Genomic DNA, 18,702 nt, shown 5'->3' on the forward strand with positions numbered 1-18,702 from the left:
TGTGCAGGTGGAGGTTCCCAGAAAGGATTGTTTCCCTTTATTCATTGGTCTAGATGTGGTGATCCTAATTCTCAAAGTTCCCACCATCTCGTGTAATCTGCATATATTGACATAATAAGTAGTTGCTCTAATAAAATACATACATTCATGCACACATACACATTGCCTAGAGTCCCTTGCCATCATCCACTGCTGGGGTTCCCTACATTACTCTCCTGTGGTCTTCAATATTAGAAGCATTACATGCATCATTCTCTCTTATTTGCACATGTAGCATCTGAACAGCTCAAAACTAGGTCTGCTGCTTTGCTGTCCTTCCCTTTCCTTGGACTTTCTGAGAAAACAGGGACATTGGTGTCTTCACACACTCAGCTTGTTCATAGCCTTACACACACAAACACATATTCTACATAATCTTTCTCTTCTTATGCAAAAAATGACTAAAAATCATAAGCATCATATAAACTATTAAAGCTTATTAAAATCTATCTCAGCATTGGGTTCATTGATTTATTGAGTCATTCACTAAGCTGGTGTTTGTGTACTAGGCAGTATGCTGGACACTGAGGACACAGTGGTCATAAGGCTGAGAGGACTCTGTCCTCAAAAAGTGTCCAGTCTAATGAGGGACAACCAGATAAACAGGCAACTATAATGTAGGATGTTATGAAAGGGTGCTGCAGGGGATTGTGGAGACGCACAGGAAGATCACCTAACCCAGAATTAAGGAGGGAGGAATAGAGGAAGCAATGTCTTCCTGAAAGCTGACCATCTATAGGACCTGGCCAGGCAACCTGGGTGTATACAGAAACTCAGAGGAGGGAGAGAGCAGGGATGGGGCTTCAGATATAACTTTGAATGAGCCTCATTCACTGCATTAAGGAGTCTTAGCTTTCTTTTGAGGACAGGGATTTGTGTATTTGGCCAATAGGGTGCCCTGGTGACTCTGGCACATATTCAGAACACCTCCCTGTCATGTTATCCTACTACCAAGAGTTCAGAACATAATCTCTGCCCAACAGAAGAAGAAATGACGAAGAATGGACAAATGGTTCTAGTGCTCAAGCAGACAGGCTGTTCTTTGTGTATCATAGACTGATGAGGCAGCACAGTGGGGCTGATGTTATTTTCTTTTTTAATATAATTTGAAAAGACAGTTTTGTCTTTTGCAATTTAAAGCTTGTATTTTACATAGTCATGACATATCGGTGTTTTGAAGAGTCACTGAGTGTCAAAAAGCACACACACCCTTTATGTTAGAGAACATTTGAATGTTAGAGCTCTAATGCCAGCAATAACTTGGCCTCACTTGTCTCACTGTGTCAGAGAAGACTTGGATATTGTTAAGAGGTCTCCATGTTGCTGGTGTCATGCTTTAGTTGCCATTTACACAGTGAGCGCTGCTCTGAGAGGCTCCCTAACGTGTGTGACAGACACTTTCCCACATGTGTAGTAAGATATCAAACTCATAGGGTGACAAACAAACAAACAACAAAACACTGCTGTTAATCTTAAAAATAAAGCTTGTCCATCTTGATTGTTGAAATCATTGAAAAAAGCCATAGCTGAAACACAAACATAAGCCTCCAATAGCCATTTTTATCAGCCTGCATGTTGGCATCTACTTCATCCCCTATTAAGAGTCTGTGGATATGGTGGTCACCTAATACCAGGTGAGCATGAACACCATTCTTTCTTTGGGTTACAGTACCTTCTATTCAGAAAACAGTTATCCTCATTGGGTATCCCATGAAGGGGTCAGCTTCATATATATTCAAGATTAAGAGAGGTGGGGTTCACAATCCAACCCCCCAAACAAAACACACACACGCATTCTACTTGAGAATCACTGAATGTTGCTTCTGATGTCAATGCTGAGAGCAGTGGAAAGGCAGAAAATTCCAATACCCTAGCCTTGAAAATGGAGATTAGATCTTTGGGTTTTAGATTAGAAACTCTTAGTGTTCTTTTCCTATTTTATTTTCTTTAAATCTATCAGAAGTTCCTGGTACTTTTCCACATTTATTCCAGGGCAGAATAGCCCACCAGTCATTAACTTCTTAAATTTTGATCCATGCTTCATTCTCTATGGAAAACAACAGTTGGGGTATTTGCCTTTGGAATGAACTTTCTCCTCAGAGAAATATTCACGTTACCAACAGCTTCTTAAATATGTCACGCTGATTTACTCCTAGTAGTCACACATATGGGGAAATGGTGATGCTGTTACTTTCTTCTTATCTATCTAGTGATTGTGAGTGGCTCCAATGGGGGAAAACACACACACACACACACACACACACACACACACACACATAAATTAAAACCCAAAAAGCCTAGAAGTCAACTTTGATTGCTCTTTTTCCCCCAATACTCTCACATCTGATTAATGTATGTGTCCTATTAGCTCAAATACTTTTAAGCCGAATCAGCCTCACTGCTTCAAGGGTAGTTCGCCACCATCCCCTCCCATTTCACTACAACATCCCCTTAAATGGTCTCTCACATCCAATCTTGCCTACCCACAGCCTTCCACTCTCAACCCATCAGGGCACACAGGCCTTTGCTCCACCGCAAGACATGCCCTTTAAAATGTAAATGGGGTCATTGAGGATTTCCTGCTCACACCCCTACCCCCACCCATACTTGGAATAAAGTCCAGGTCCTTTTGAAGTCTGCATGGCCCTCTATGGTCTGTTTTTCATCACAGTCACTTACCACTGCCCGTCTCGCCCAGTATGCTCCAGCCACACTGTCCTTCCTGCTCCTGGAATACAGGGCCCTCATACTTGCTGTTCCTGAAACCTGAAAGTCACGACCTTCACCAGAACATCACATGACTGTGTCTTCATTTCTGGTGGCTGCTCAAACGTTACTGCTTCAGAAAGAAGTACTTTCTTGACCACACCATCTAAAACTCCCCCTCCAATCTTGCTCTACTCCTTAACTCTGCTCTATTTTTCTTCATAGATTTAACACTCCCTGAAATGACACTGTCTGTTTAATGATCTGCTTGTGTTCCACGGGAATGGTTGTTCTCTGAGAACTGGACTGTGTTGTACTTACAAGAACCTTGTACACAATCCTTCCCCCTAAGGCTTGGAGGGTAGCATCTAAAAATTGTGTGGAATGAATGACTGTTGATGGAAGGCAGAACGATGACAGTGATTCCTTCATTATTTCTGGGGAAGGTATAGTCACCCTGAGCAGATGATTGTTGTTTTTCCATCTCCACACTCTCCTCGGGGTCACTTCATGGCCAAGGAAGAGACTGATGTGTGCATACGTGTGGCCGTCTAACCGACAAATGTGGCCCGAATATTCGTTCACATCGGGCTGTTTTCCATGTATTTTTAATTGCAAAGGACACTGGTTCTTCATTTTAAGTTAATTACAAGCACACATCACAAAGCAACCATTAGAATGTCTGTAACAGGAACTATATTTTTTAAGTGCCAAGAAAGTTGTTTCACCTCTGAATGCCAAATCAGCCATCTTTATTTTGTTCCCACATTCCAAACAAAGCTACGTCATGTGAAGCCCATGATGATGTTTGTTTAGTCCCCTTGGATTTTCAGTCAGGAAAGTGAGTCATGACAGTAACAAGGGAGGCTTGAGGTAAAATAGAATTCCTTTTCTTGCAACCTCTACTTTAGGGCATTAGCATGAAGCAACATAGAGTTCAAACTAAGCCATTATATTATTCAAATGTGTCAGGGTGTTCTGTTCATATGCTTTCTCTGAAATAGCAAGTCCTACGCAGCCAGATTTCCCCAAGCGAAAGCCCACAAGTTATTCTCGCCTGAGTCAAGGCATCCACATATTACCAAGCGCCTCTCGTCTCTGACGTAGAAATGGCTGTTCAAAGGAAAGCCTCTGCTTAATGTTTTAATAGTGCGATCTGGAAATTAACTTTGTCTTTTCTCCTCTTGAGTGGGGACAGTGGGGGACTTGGCTGCTAAAAGACTATATATCTTTTTGCAAGTAAAGGACTGTGTGTTTAGTTATGATGAGGAAGACTATTGAGGTAAGCAGAAATCAAAAGACAAAGTTCTTTGGATTAGTCTTTTTGCTTAATTTTCTGAGAAATCGTCTTTGGTTGTTGTTTCGTTGTTGTTATTGCTTAATTGCAAAGATAAAAACTTTTCTCTGTTTTAATCATCTTTTCAGAGTAAAGGAAGTTGTTCTCTCGAATACGATGTTCTCCCCTTAGAAACAGAAACGGTGGTGTTTGGGAAAAACAATATTCAGCTGGATGTTTGGACCAATTGGGCAAGGTACCATCTACCTGGACACAGGAACTGGCACCGAGTCGGGAGCCAAGTCTGTGGAACCAGTGGTCTGTTCAACATAGTAGTTCTTCACCGGCAACAACCAACATTTCTCAAATGCTTACCTTTGCATAATCCTGGATGAGGGGCTGGAGAGACAGGATGGCAGTAAACATCTGAGGATCTGATGCTCTTTTCTTCTATAGCAGCCAAGAGCCCGTCTCTAATTGTGAATTTGTTAATATATGCTTTCCTCTAGTGCATTTCTCTCGCCAAATAACAGCACATGTTAGTACTGACCAGACCAGCACCCACTAGTTTATTTTCAAATTTATGGATTATATTGACTTGTGAGGTCTCACCTTGCAGTGGCTTTCAAAGGCCCCTGGCCATACTGGGCAGGAGTGCTGCATTTTGACGTTCGTTCTAAAAGTTCTTTGGATATCGTCAAGAAACTGGTCTATGCAGTTTGAGATTATGAAAAAGGCATGAAAGAGGCCATTTGTTAAATCTACCTACTCCTCCCTTTCTTGTATTTAGTTGAAAATAACAGTTCTTTCCCCCCATTTCTCATGTGGAATTCTCACACTCCCTTCTGAATGATTTTTTTTTTAATCTAATGTATTCCTCTGCAAGTCCAACTAAACTTTACGCCTCATACCATGCTGGACAAGAGATTCTTCCCTTTGCCACCTGGTGGGCCATAGTCAATCCACCTTGCTTTGACCTACTCAGAACTGCTGAAGGGATGCTGAAGAGGCCATTTTTTAAATCTACCTACTCCTCCTTTTCTTGTGTTTAGTTGAAAATAACAGTTCTTTCCCACCATTTCTCATGTGGCATTCTCACACTCCCTTCTGAATGATTTTTTTTTAATCTAATGTATTCCACTGCAAGTCCAACTAAACTTTACGCCTCACACCATGCTGGACAAGAGATTCTTCCCTTTGCCAGCTGGTGGGCCATAGTCAATCCCCCTTGCTTTGACCTACTCAGAACTGCTGAAGGGATGCTATCGTTGCAGAATTTTTTTCATAGCATTATTTTTGACATCAAATGTCTCAGTCCACTCTGGTAAATTTTCCTCTGGCTGGTGCTTTTCTGTAGAGAGAATTTGGCAGAATCTGACTTTTCCTCCCTTCCTCCTTGTCACATAGATTCTGAAATAGACAAACAACTAAGTTATGGCCAATTCTGCAGGCAATATATTCCAAAAATACCGCAGGTGCTGGTTCAGTGTGTCCTGCATAGTTCGATTCTCTAACATATCCTGGATGTCCTCTCCTCCTCCCTTTTTATTTCCACGGGGGCGGGGGATATTGTGATGCCCTATTTCAGTATTTATCAGAACAAAAATACACTTCTCTGCCTTGGACATTGTAAATTTGTTTTTGGGGTTTTTTTGTTCTTACAGCTGACTCTCTGTGCCCACATGGAGAAAAATTTCTCCAGAACACTCTATCCTTTCTATTTCTCACAAACATTCACTATAGTATATACGTGAGTCTTCTTTTAAAAGCCTTGGTGATCCTTTCACCCACCGCCAGCTTCACAGCCCTCAATTTGTCATGCTCTGCGGAGGTTCCAGCAGTTATTTTTGAGTCATGGTCTGGTCCGATGTGATAAATTATTTGCAGTTAATATTGACCCAGCCTCTTGTAAGAAGGAAACACTGAGCCCTTCCAGGGACAGATTCCGCTCTTTGACTAGAGTCCTCGGACGGATGTATACAACTCCTGGCCTGCTTTAGTTCTGCCCAGATGGACAGTGTTGCAATTACCCACACTTCCCAGTGGCCATTTCTTCATTTCTGAAAGCTGGTCTTGATTGTCTCAGAAGCAGAATTCAATTTGCAGTTCCCCCAGTAACGTGCTGTGATTCATTCGGGGACAAATCTGGATTGAACTGAGTCCAACTGTCTCTTTTGTGAGACAGAAGGGAAGTATAAGTAGATACTATAGTCACCCAGATGAGTCAGCCAGGAATTCATGAAGTGATTCATAAATCGTTATAAAGACCACTAAAATCTACTAAAACGAAGTGCTGTCTGGCTATACAAAGTGGGTTATTATCATTGGGGGTTTTTTTTAGATGTTAAATCAGATGTGAAATTCTTAAAACTGTGCTTTTCTTTTTAGGTTTGAAAAGGATTCCTTTTTTCCCCTCTGCAGTTGGGCCAACGGCTAAAGCCATTTTTCATTGATTAGTTTTCACAGATGAACTTTAAAACCACCACAGATGATGCCCCACAATTCTTTGGGGGAATAAAAAAGTACCTCCCCAAATCCACCACAGACCAGTTTGTATCCATTATTTCTACTCCCTGGCAGCAAATCAATAATATTTTTATGCGAATACAATGAAATAAGCTGTGCTGATGCATTCTCTCTTTTCTGGGAGGTCTGTAACCCCTATGGAAGGGAGGTGGGGGAGGACAATAAAGTACATATCAACCAGCATTTAATCCAGTGGATCATGTAAGTACCTTTTTTTCAAAGTGTTATCCCTCGAAGCAGTGCTAAAGCACACAGTCCCACATGGCTTGCCAGAACTGCTCACTTATGCAGCACAAATAAAGAAAGTAAGGCATAGTTAGTCATGGCATGTGCTTGCCTTGTAACACTGTTTTTAGTGAGTTATGTTTGAAGAAATACAATCCTTAGTTGACATAGGAATACTTTGGACTTAAAGACAGGGAAAGAGTGCTGCCGGAAAGGAGTTACCCATTTGAAAAGCTAAAGGTATAAGTCCAGCTTGGGCATGAAGAACCCCAGTTCAACATTGAGCAGGTTCCCCAAAGCGAACTGAGAAACCTACCTCCATTGTCACATTTCTTATAGGGAGTAGGTTGCTGATACATCCCCATCAGCTGGTGATCAGGATTGAAATCTCAAATGCCCACAGGAGTCCTCTTCCGTCCTTCCTCACACCACTCCTGGGCCTTGCTTCCCATTCCCACTTGAGAGTATCTTGCTTTATTGTGGTCAAGTGGTATCTGAGAACTAGGGTGGGACTGCCAAAATCATTTCATGGCTCTGGGCCTACTTTATCTCATTCAAATAAGGTGGTGCTCTAGTGCCTTCAGCTAGAACACTATGATCCTATGGATTTGTGAACTCAGGACACTCCTCTGGAAAATCCTGTACCATGAAATGAGACTCTTACATAAATCCACAACTAACTGCTCCTAGAACCAGAAAATTAGCCAGACAAGTAAATACCTCACTTTCTTTGAGCCTTAGATTCCATATCTGAATAGTTAGGGAGAAAAGAGTTCTAATATTTCTTATTTTAAGAACTCCATAGATATTCAAATACAGTGCTTGAACCTCAGTCTAATATAGCTCTCAAGCACTGGGTACTTGTTTATGTCTGAATTCCTTCGATTTATATTCTGTTCAGAGCAGCCATGCATTGATCATCTGAAAGGTGTCAGGCTCTCATTGCCTAAAGTACTTTGACTAAAGTACTTCCCAATTTAAATTTGTTCATAATCCACCCCATCCCTCACTTTCTTCATAGTAATCAGTTCCTTTAGCTCAGTACATAGTTCATTTCCTGCCTCCCCTCACCTAAATATAAGTTTCACAAAGACAAAGATGTGTGTCATGTGTTGCTTTATTCCTGGTGCTTAAAACAGTTTCACACACTTGGTCAGTGTTCAGTAACCATCTCTTGAATAAACAAATAAAAATGTTATCTCAGATTTCACATTCCCCAGTGAGAGTTGAGATTATCTTTATTTTATACTTGAAACTGAGGCTGGGAGAAATCATGTAATTTATTCAAGATTGCCCAGCTAGTAAGGGACAGCGGCAGGATTCAAGCCCAGGGCTTCCAGTTCATCTGTCTTCCGTGGCATCCATCTGCTTCTCCTGCCGTTCGCAGTGTTTCTGCATGTGATCCTCATCAGTTCTGTGTGTCTTGATTGGGACCTATTGTTCTATGACACAGATTGAGTACTACCTCTGCAGGGGAGATGACCTCTGTGTTTCTGGCCCACTTCTCTGCAAGGTTGGGAGCAGGCCACCATAACCAAGTGAATACCCCAAGTATCAGACTTTTGTGAAGGTGTGTATAGATAAATATTCAGTGTTGGTTGTTGTTGTTTTTTCAGAAAAAAATTTTATGAGCCCTTTAAAACCTGTTTCCTCTCGTCCTTTTTTTTTTTTTTTTTTTGGCAAGCCAGTGAACCATGGCTCATGTTAAGGTTGTATAAACTCCTCCACTAAATGAGTGGAAGTGGTTGACTTAATTCTGTGATTTGCTCTTGTGTGATCTGTTTCTGGTAAGCAGTGATTTTTTTTCTTTTAATTCTAGTCTGTTGTGTGCATATTTACATAGCAGTCTTCTGTTGTTTTATAAAAGTACAAAAGGCCAGAGAAGAGACTGGAAAGCCATGAGGAATAAAACCTGTGAAATGTCAAGTACACATCAGCAGCTGGGGGACAGGGTTGGACCCAGAAACATTTCAGACACTGCTGTCATTGAGGATGAATGGGAGTGACGTCATCTCTCCTGATGCAATGGGGGGAATGAGATATTCCATAGAAGAAAAGTTGTAAATCCTTGCAATTTATATTCAGCATCAATATGTTTGTTTGTTTATTTTAGCATTATTTTTTTTTAATTACCTTCTTTGAATTAAAAAAAAATCTGTTTGGGGCAGAATATTCTGACCATTTTCATTTTGATAGGTGCATGTGTGTGTTAACAATTTTGGAAAATAGTCGAGGACACTAAGAAAACAGGATTCATCCTTCCAGCAGTAACAATAGGAACATTTTATGTGTCCCTCAGTAAGCGTCTGTTTAAGTGTGTACGTTTTATGTTTGCTTGCTTCTGGGGTTAAATGGCCTCAAACTAGTCAAGTTTCTTGCGTCCTTTTGGCTTTTGAAATAATGTTTCTGGCATCTCTCTTGCTATGAGTTGTCAGCGGTTGTTTTTGGATGCTGCTGGGCCTTGACTCTAATAGTAGGCTTCTCTTCCGCTGTATTTACTCCTCTTCTGCCCTGCACCCTGACTTTAATTAGCTATTTCTACCTACTATGAGCTGGTTAACAAGTAACTACGTTTATAAACATTAAAGTAATTAATAGAGGGATTAATTAGATTTTAAAAAGATTTTTTCAATAAAGTACTATGTAGTGTTTTAAAATAGTAACAAAATTGATTCTATATCGTACTTGAAAGTCAGTCACATTTACACACTCACTTCTTATGCTGGGTTTTCTAGTGCTAAATTCTTATTTATTTCCTTGTTCCTGGCAATTGCCCGGATAATTGAGATCACATCTTATCGCTTTTCATTTTTTCTTTATACATACAAAAGTTAAAATTTTTATACCAATTCTTTTCTTTTTAAATCAAATACTACTTAGGCATACATTTATTTACTTAAAATGGTTTATATTTAAATTTTTATTAATAATTTATATGGAATGATATAATTTTAAAATTATATTAACTTTATGCCATATAATCTTACTTATTTGAATAACATGGAGAAAAATCCAATCTGAATTAGCAAAAAGCAAAATATAGAGTCATTTGAAGAGTAAAGAGTAGGTAGATATTTTATTCCCCTTGGGTCTCTGAGATAAGCAATGCTAAAACCTTGGTGTTTTTACTACCACATTTTTTTTCCTCATCAGTATTATTACATTAAGTAATATATGGTAGCCAAGACAGCATAGTCTGGTTTTGGAGCTTGTGTGAATGAATAAGATAAGAATGATTTATAATTAGCATATAATCATATATGCTATAGATAGATAAATATATAACTTATATATAGATATGCACTCTGTATATAGGTATAGAGCCTATTATATAGAATTACCTTCTCGATGACTCATGAAATGCTCAACTAAATTCTATTCTTTTAGTTGGTTGAATACTCCCCCTTTTTCATAGTTAATCATAATTCACCCTATGGCCACATCATCCCAAATTATAAAAATATAAAGTTTTTTATTGCTGACAATCTGTGCTTCTTTCCCCTTCCCCATCCACCTTTTCTATTCTTTATTAATCAAACCCTTGTTAATGAGTCGGACTTACTTTGCTGTGGGGCTGGGGAGCTGTGAAACAGAATGGGTCTTCTCCATCAAGCCCATGACATCAGGGTCATCTTCTAAATATGGCAACTCACCTCAAACATACATTTCTTTCCCATCAGTCCTCAAAATAAAGGAAAGGTGGCAGAAGTACCAGAAGAAAAATTGGAAAATCTTCTAGAACATATCGCATCCCCAATTGAAGAAATATAATTAAGAAACTGGTCAAAGGATCTTGCCATTTTGCCAAAAAACAAAACAAAATTGAGATGCCCAGTGACGGCTATTTTGCAGTGACATAGGTTGCCTTCTGATTCACATGCGCCCCCAGGCATGCTCTCTGTCTTGGGGGATCTCCTGTCCATAGGATTCCTATCCCTAAAGGCCATGATCCCATAATTTCATCCCCATCCCACAACTTCACAATAGCTTTCAAGACACATTTAGGACATGTTCTCCAAGGAAATAACCTCCGCATGAGGAGTCCTGGCTCTGTGTTTTCATTAGATGTTCTTGGGTCAGTGCCAGAGTTCTTCTGCTTGTTGTCTGTGAAGGCCACTCAGACATCTTAGGCTAGTTCCCAGTAAGATGATGTGCTTGGGAAATACACATTTACTGCACAAGACACTCAGTGTCCGTTCTCTTTCAGCAGAGCAAAGCTGTACATTATTGATTATGCGGGCATCCTAACCCAGCTATTTAAGTGTTCTCTGACTTCTCTTGTCCACAGGGTAACTGGTCCAGATTCTCCCTACTTGGTTTCTACATCGCCTTCTTTTTAAAATAATTTAATTTTTATTGATTCTGAGAAAGAGAGAAAAAAAACATTAATTTGTTGTTCCACTTATTTATGCATTCATTGATTGATTCTTGTCTATGCCCTGACCGGGGCCTTACCCACAATCTTGGCGTATTGGGATGATGCTCTAACCAACTGAGCTACCCGGTCAGGGTTTCTACACCTCGTTCTTACATAGCCCCTTCATACCTCCACAAGGGGAATGCAAAAACGAACATGGGCTTTCATCTCATGGTTTCTTACAGCTATAATACAAATGTAGAAGCTCTGCCTTATTAAATATTCTTGTTCAGAACATTGCAAATTACTTTACAAACATGACTGGTTCATCTCTTTTTTATCATCTATGGCCTTACACAAAAGCCCAGCAGAGTGAAGTGGTTTGTTGCTGTGAAATAAAGGGTGTGCACACATGACAACCTTACACGTTAGTATAAAACAAAGCCTGTCTTTCTACACAATGTAAGAAACAGCCAATTGAAAGTTTTTAACTTCCTGGGCCTTTGTGGGGGAAACTAAACAATTCATTGGTAACATAGTTTTCCCAAGATGTTGCTGCTTCCTTTCACTGACTGACAGATTCCTTATGTACCAGACTGTGCCAGCCCCTGCTGAACTGGGAAATCCAGTACCATTTTCATGGACATTATTGAACTTGAACATTGTTTAACAAGTATATCCTCCCTTCAGTGTTGGAAAGTATACACTGTCATTTTACTCCTAGTGAATTAGATCCTGCCAATTCTTCCTTACAATTAGAAAATCTACGGTCAGTTATCTGTTTTAACTCAGGTTAGTTGTTGATGTTACTATATTTAAACACCTGTATTTTTCTCCTCAGAAACTACCAATAGTTTTATTGTGATTGGTAGATCTGACTGCAAAAGACGTCCCCCATCGTGTTTCTGTCACACCCTGGGCGGTGTTCTTTGCCATGCACAGAACCCACACCAATCTCTTGGGTTCTGGATTTCAAACCACATTTGACCTTTGAGATCTAAGTTAATGTATTATTGGCAAAAGAAAATGAAATGTATTGTTAAAGAGAATAGGATTAGAGAGGCTTATAATAAAGACTTGTAACACTTCTTAGACCTCAGATATGTCTTATAGAACAAAATGTTTATGAACTAAGTGTAAATGAATCAGAAACATATGGATGAAATTTCCCTTAAAATGCAAAAGGACTGAAAATTAGCAGAAAAGTGGTCTGACAAAAGGTGTACTTTGAATTTCACTGAACCCAGATTTTTTGAAATGCATTTTAAGAAACTTGACAAACCCAAACCGTGACTAGATTTCCCCTTTGCTGGTCTCTTTTATTCCTCAATATCTCAATTGAGTGGTCAGTGGTTAAAAATGGAAGACAAAAGTCTTAAGGTTTATTTTTTAAAAGTGCTTTGTGTCATGCTGTTCTGTAACCAGAATGGGGAATTAGAATGTGGCTTCGAAGAGTGCCTCTGCCCCTGTGATTTTAGGTCTCTCATGCTTCCCTTTATAATTGTTTTCTCAGGTTCGCACCTTCTGCTCCATCCCCTCACCACATCAGTCCCCGGCGAGTTCCAGCTCCTTCTTCCATTATGCAGAGAACACAGCCTCCCCATACCCAGCAGTCCTCAGGATCACACCTGAAGTCTTACCAGCCGGAAACAAACCCTTCTTTTCAACCAAATGGAATCCACGTCCATGGTAAGTGAGGAACAGTCAGTCCCTTGAGTTTTGAAAAGTGATGTTGCTTTTAATCAGGTGTCTTAGTTACCAGTTGTGGGTTTTAAATGTTCTGTCCTACACCAGGCTTTGGCTTTTAGGAATGCCCTCTAAAATTTCACACTTAATCAGCTTGAAATCTTATAGGATTTTCTTGGCTTTGGCCCTAAGAAGGTATGACTGACAACACCCCAGAATGGTCAGCCCAAGGTGATGGTCCATTTATGGACCCAACACTTTAACACCTCATGGATAGACCTTAACAATGACATCTTTTTTCTAAACAATAAACAGTCATGTAAAATGGAGTCCTTTTGCCCATGCACAAGTCTTTGCCCCTATTCCCATATGCCTAGATCCTCTCCATCCTGCTGGACCCAGGTGAAATGACACCTCCTCTCTGAAGCCTTCCCTGATCTCCTAGCTGAACTTCATGTCTCCTGGTTCTAAACCCTGTTTACATATCACCTGTATCTCGAACAGTACTTAGGCTCTCTCTCCCTTGTGATTTACTTCTCTGTGAGTAAAAGATGTCTTCACTATTACTGTGGAAACTTCCTTCTGAGGTCAGAATTTTCTGGCCCATTGTTATTTCTCTTAGAGAACTTAGTACATGTCATAAACACACACAGATACTTGATAGGTGGATGAAGGAAAAAGAGGAGGGAAGGAAGGCAAGAGAAATCACGATGGTTTTCAAAATGGGCAGGTCTTATGTTTAACTCAAAACATACATGAGAACTAAGTCTCCCTGAATTTCTTTTCTCTGTTTAAACCCATTTTGCTGACTCAAACAGATATCTTAAGTGAATATCCATAGAAATGTGAATTGCTAAATCATATAAACTCACACTCTACATAGCTTTTTACTTCCTGTGGACATTCGGACCTTCTTATATAAGCAGAAGAGATACTGTCCATTTAGATTGAGTGTTTTAGCTTCTGAAAAATAAGGTCTTCATCTATCTCTTGCTGATTCCTGAATTTGCTTCATATGAGTTATTATTTGAAATTAATGGGTGGTGTCCCTCAGCAAACCTAAAGCAATATTCAAATTGAGTGTGATTAAGTGTGAGTGATTTCCCAAGATAGCAGAATAAAGCAGCACTAAGGAGCTAGGGTTGGGCAAGAACTTCTATGTAAGGGAAGGGACAGCTGAAGAGGAGTCAATGTGGAGACAGTGTCAGGCTGTATGGAGGGAATGACCTTGAAAAGCCCAGGGTCACTGCCTCTGGCTCAGCACTCCATCCATTTCTTCTCCCCTCTCTCCGAGTATAGTCACACAAATCCACTGTTCACCAACAAAACTTGGGCTTCCATCATTCTTTGGGCCTGTGGTAATTTTTTCCTTCTTCTGTTGGTAAAGTTCTTCTGAAGCTTTAGTTATGTATTTATTCAACAAGAAATATTTCTTTTTAAAAAAATACATTTTTTAAATTGATTTCAGAGAGGAAGGGAGAGGGAGAGAGAGATAGAAACATTAATGATGAGAGAATCATTGATCAGCTGCCTCCTGCACACCCCCTACTGGAGATTGAGCCCTGACTGGGAATTCAATCATGACCTCCTGATTCATAGGTTGATACTCAACCACTGGGCCACACCGGCCAGGCAAGAAATATTCCTTGAGTGCCTACTAGGTGCAAAGCAATGTGTGTGAGAAATACGGAGCACTCTCCTTCCTTTTTGGAGTGGCCTCCCAGCCCAGATGAGGAGCTTGTCTAATAGGGGAGATTCAGGTCCCCTGTGCTGTGAAGCCAACCTCACCTGCAGGCTGGAGGTGGATAGCATGAGTATGGGCTTTGTGGGATACAGAATAGGTCATTTTTCCTAAGACAATTTTTACCTTCACTTTAACATCAATGAAATCTGAACAGATTTCAGTCGTGTGGCATAATATAGTAGGCAATGATTTTTCTTTCTTGTGCTATGTAGAATTATGGAGCCTTTCACAGTCAATGGTGTCAGGGTTCCAGTGACATGAAGCAAAACACACTTTGATTACAACTGTGAAGCACATTTTAAAAATTCAAAATTTAACCTATGTGTAGAAGAAAAATTGGAAGGAAATTCTCCAAAACATTAACAGTTCTTTTTATCACAATGGTAGGATAATAGGTGATTTTTTTCCCTCTCTGGTTTTTTTTTTTTGTTGTTGTTGTTGTTGTTATTTTTTTGTATTATTATTATTATTGCTTTCTACAGAAATTTTAAAAGGGATTTGGGGATTAAACCAATTTGAATGCAAATACCAGTCTACTCAACTGTGTGACTCTGGACAAATTATTGAGCCTCAGTTTACATTCATTAGATGAGAAGAGCCGTATCTACCTTCTCTTATAAGTTGTTATGAGGATTACACAAGAAAAGAAATTTAATCTTCTTCCTTTAATCTCTTATTTTCTTTATTAGACTCTTTGAGCATAGGGATAATTTTGTAGCCATGGGGTAAGCATAATGCTTGGTGCAAAGTAGGCATTTAGTAAATATTTACCGAATAAGTGAATAACACAAATGAATAATGAAACAAGGGGACATAGAGAATGGATCTAACTTATTATTTTGCCCTGCAGCTTGGCAAAAGGCTCTTCCCCCACATTTCTCTATTTAGTTGTCAACTTGAATGTTTTTTAACTTTAACTTTTTCATTGTTACATTCCCATGGCCAATGAGAAACTGCTCACAGAAGCCCTAAAAAGAAACACATATGACAAGCCTTTCTAGAAAAGATCAGAATATAGTTATGCAAATTGGGAAATCTTGACTTCCTCTCAGAAAACCAGCAAGTGGCTGAGTTTGCAAAGGGAGTATCCATTATCTCCTGGGCCACTGCTAGGAATGTAAGGGATAAGGATCCAGATGCACATGTACTTCCTCCTTAAAGTATTTTTCTAGAAATGTTTTTCTGGAACTTCCAGGCACAGGTATTTCTTATCAACTCCTCCTTAGGGTAAAGACCAAATTGATCAAATAGTTTTCAAGTGGGTGAATCAGTGCTAGGAATAAGAGGAGAAGAGAGACTTCTAAATGAGTTGCCTTTGTTGGCCACGCCTTTCAGCTTTGGTTGGACTAGTGGGCTGGCTAGCATTATACAGCATCTTAGTAACAAGGAACTTCAGCCCCTAATATAACTAGATTTTTAAAGCCCCGAGTAGTGCCAGGGTTGGTAACATGATAGCTATAGTGAGTTTTTATTGTCTCTTTTATGAAGTTTATGGCTTTAATGAGCATCAACACCCCCATCCTCTCTGTACTCAGAGAAAAATGCAGTAGGTAGAGGTCAGAGAAAAATGTCATCACTGTATTTTTAGAGATGGGAACTGATACATAAAAGTATGAAATGTCTAGGCACTGCTGCCTCGGCAAAACACAGGCATTTTTAATAAGAGGTCCACATTTTCAAGCCGTGTTCTTAATCTATGTGTTTCTAAGTCAAAAGAAAAAAAATACATATATATTTATATCTTTCCACGGGGAAATATCCCCGTATATAGATGCTGTTGCATTACATAGATCCATGAAAGGTGAGAACTCAGAGGGCCTTTGTTCTTACAGATAAATAAGAGAATGAGGTCCATTGCGTTTTCTTCATGCCAGACTAATTTATACAGAGCTTAGATGTTGTGTGTTCAATGTATATTTTTATTGAGACATGTTTTGTAAAAGACATAATTTGAAAATATTAATAGCACCACTTCTTCAAGTTTCCTCACCTAGTGTGTGACCCAGGACCAGGGCACCGTTTTGTTGGTTGTGCATCCACTTTATTCATACATATTGCTTTCATTAGCAAGGTGGATAAGGTGTCACTGTTTTTAATGTTTGCCCGTTGATAGCATCCATGGGTCTCTGTTTGGGTAGTATCTCCAAGGCAACTTCTTGGTACATCTTAGTCTTTTATTTTAGATGTAAACACAAGAACAACTCTTTCCAATCATGTAAGCTTGTTCTTCAGCCTTTTCTTTCTCTTTAGGACTGTTCTCTTGTCTGGGCAAGCTTTAGAATCTTGCTGGGATTAGTTGCCTGAGAGTTGATATTTGTACATTTTGTTGTGGTGCTAATGGATAATTTCTTTGTAAGTGCCCTATTCACTCCAGGCTGTGAGAATGCCATGGGAATGTCTAGAGCAGCATTTTCACAACCTTCCTGCTTCTGGACTCCTCAAGGAGAGGTCAAGTTCAATTCACCCACTTTGTGCCAGGCAAACATGAATGTCATTTAATCAGTGCACTGTGATACATGCACTAACGGAAGGTATCAGAGGAAGGTACCAGAGAAGGGTTCTCTTGAATAGGGTTCCAAAGATAAATAGTTCATTGGGTAGGCCAAGTGTAGAGAGGCATTCCATTCATGGAGTAGCAAAGTACACAGGCAAGGACTCAAATGACAGCATTGTGCATGCCTAAAGAGAAGAGCAAGGGAAGTTTGTGTCTGGCTGGAATGCACAGACACAAACTGTGGGGCAGAGGGGCAGGAGGCTGGGGAACCAGCAAGGCCAGCTCATAGAGGGATTTGGGGCCATGCTAAGTGTAATGCTACTGAGTGAAGAAGCTAGCCTGGTATTTTAGGAGAGTCAGCGAGGGTATTGTGTAGGGAATAGAATGGAAGAGGTGGGAACATTACATCCTGACTGTTGAGATTTTATTGGACTGCATGTATAGAACACCCAAACAATAGTTCAGCTCACTCAGATACAACTGGTAAATAGAGAAATAAATGATGTCAGAATGATGTAGAATTATGTTTGTGCACACAGTCTTTCCTAAGCAAGACAAGCTGGAATAGCAAGAGAAGAAAATGAAAAGCCCTCAGCCTTGCTGCTGCATAGGCAGGAGCCCTGTCAGCTCTCTTTTAATAAAATTTGAAGGGCATGACCTCAGGGGCTCTCTCCTCAGAGAGTTGCACACCTGGCCTTGCACAGCCCTCAGCCAGTGGCAGATCACAGTCTTTCCTAAGTGCTGGTCTCTCACCTGTTGTCTCAGTTACGGCCAGCGTTTCCAGTTGGCATTTCTGTGCATTTTTAATAACCACTGAGTTGGTTCTAGCCCCACAGAATTGGCTGCCCAAATTCTCTCGATTATTTGGTCACTGCTATAAGTTAGAAGATTTTAAAGATTTTGAGTGGTCTGACCCAATCCTAGTTTTCCAAAAGAGCCTGTTATTTGTAACTAGAGGCCCAATGCACGAATTCGTGCACAGGTGGGGTCTGGCTGGCTTGCCCCAATCAGGGCTATCGGGTGGGCCGGCCAGGGGGAGGGGCTGCAGCTGGCCATGGGGAGGGGCTTTGGGCAGTTGGCTGGCTGGCCCCTCCCCCGATAAGGGGGGCGATTGGGGGTGGGACAGATTAGGGGGGAGGGGCCATGGGAAGTTGGCTGGCCGGCCCCGCCCTCTGGCTGAACTCCTGGTCGAGGGAACAATTTGCATAGTAGCCATTTATTATATAGGATATTAGCCTTTTATTATATAGGATATGCATTTGTACAGAGCACACGACTTCGGGATTTGTTTACCCCGGTATAGCAGCATGGAAGATATCTAACAGTAAACAGTGCAGGGTGGAGAAGCAGGCCCACAAAGCCAGCAGTGTGCCAGCCTCCTCCCAACTTTGTGCTCTACCATCCCTAACAGTGGCTTCCATCTCCCTTTCACAGTAGGGATGCTGATACTCTACATATCTTGTCCCAGTTTCAGGCAGAAAGTGGGGAGAAGAGTGAAGGACAAGGGTACTCTGAGCTTGGTCCCATGGCTACCCTCATAGGCAAGGGAATCTGAGAAGAGAGATGTTTTAGTGCATTTGCCATGCTTAACAAAATTGAGGTTCTGTTCATAATGTTTACTGGATAGGCACACTGCAGGGTCTGCCAGA

The 18,702-nt window shown here is 40.5% G+C and overlaps 1 protein-coding gene across 1 annotated transcript in view; it reads left to right on the top strand.

The window, feature by feature from the left end:
• Positions 1-18,702, top strand: part of GLIS3 (GLIS family zinc finger 3) — a 450,661-nt gene that overhangs the window by 410,174 nt on the left and 21,785 nt on the right. Inside the window, exon 9 of the mRNA XM_005874458.2 lies at positions 12,643-12,818. Within this exon, the coding sequence (XP_005874520.1) occupies positions 12,643-12,818 (176 nt within the window). The remainder of the gene's footprint in view (positions 1-12,642; positions 12,819-18,702) is intronic.

Source organism: Myotis brandtii, unplaced genomic scaffold (genome assembly GCF_000412655.1).
Source record: "Myotis brandtii unplaced genomic scaffold, ASM41265v1 scaffold44, whole genome shotgun sequence".
Taxonomy (NCBI): Eukaryota; Metazoa; Chordata; class Mammalia; order Chiroptera; family Vespertilionidae; genus Myotis; species Myotis brandtii.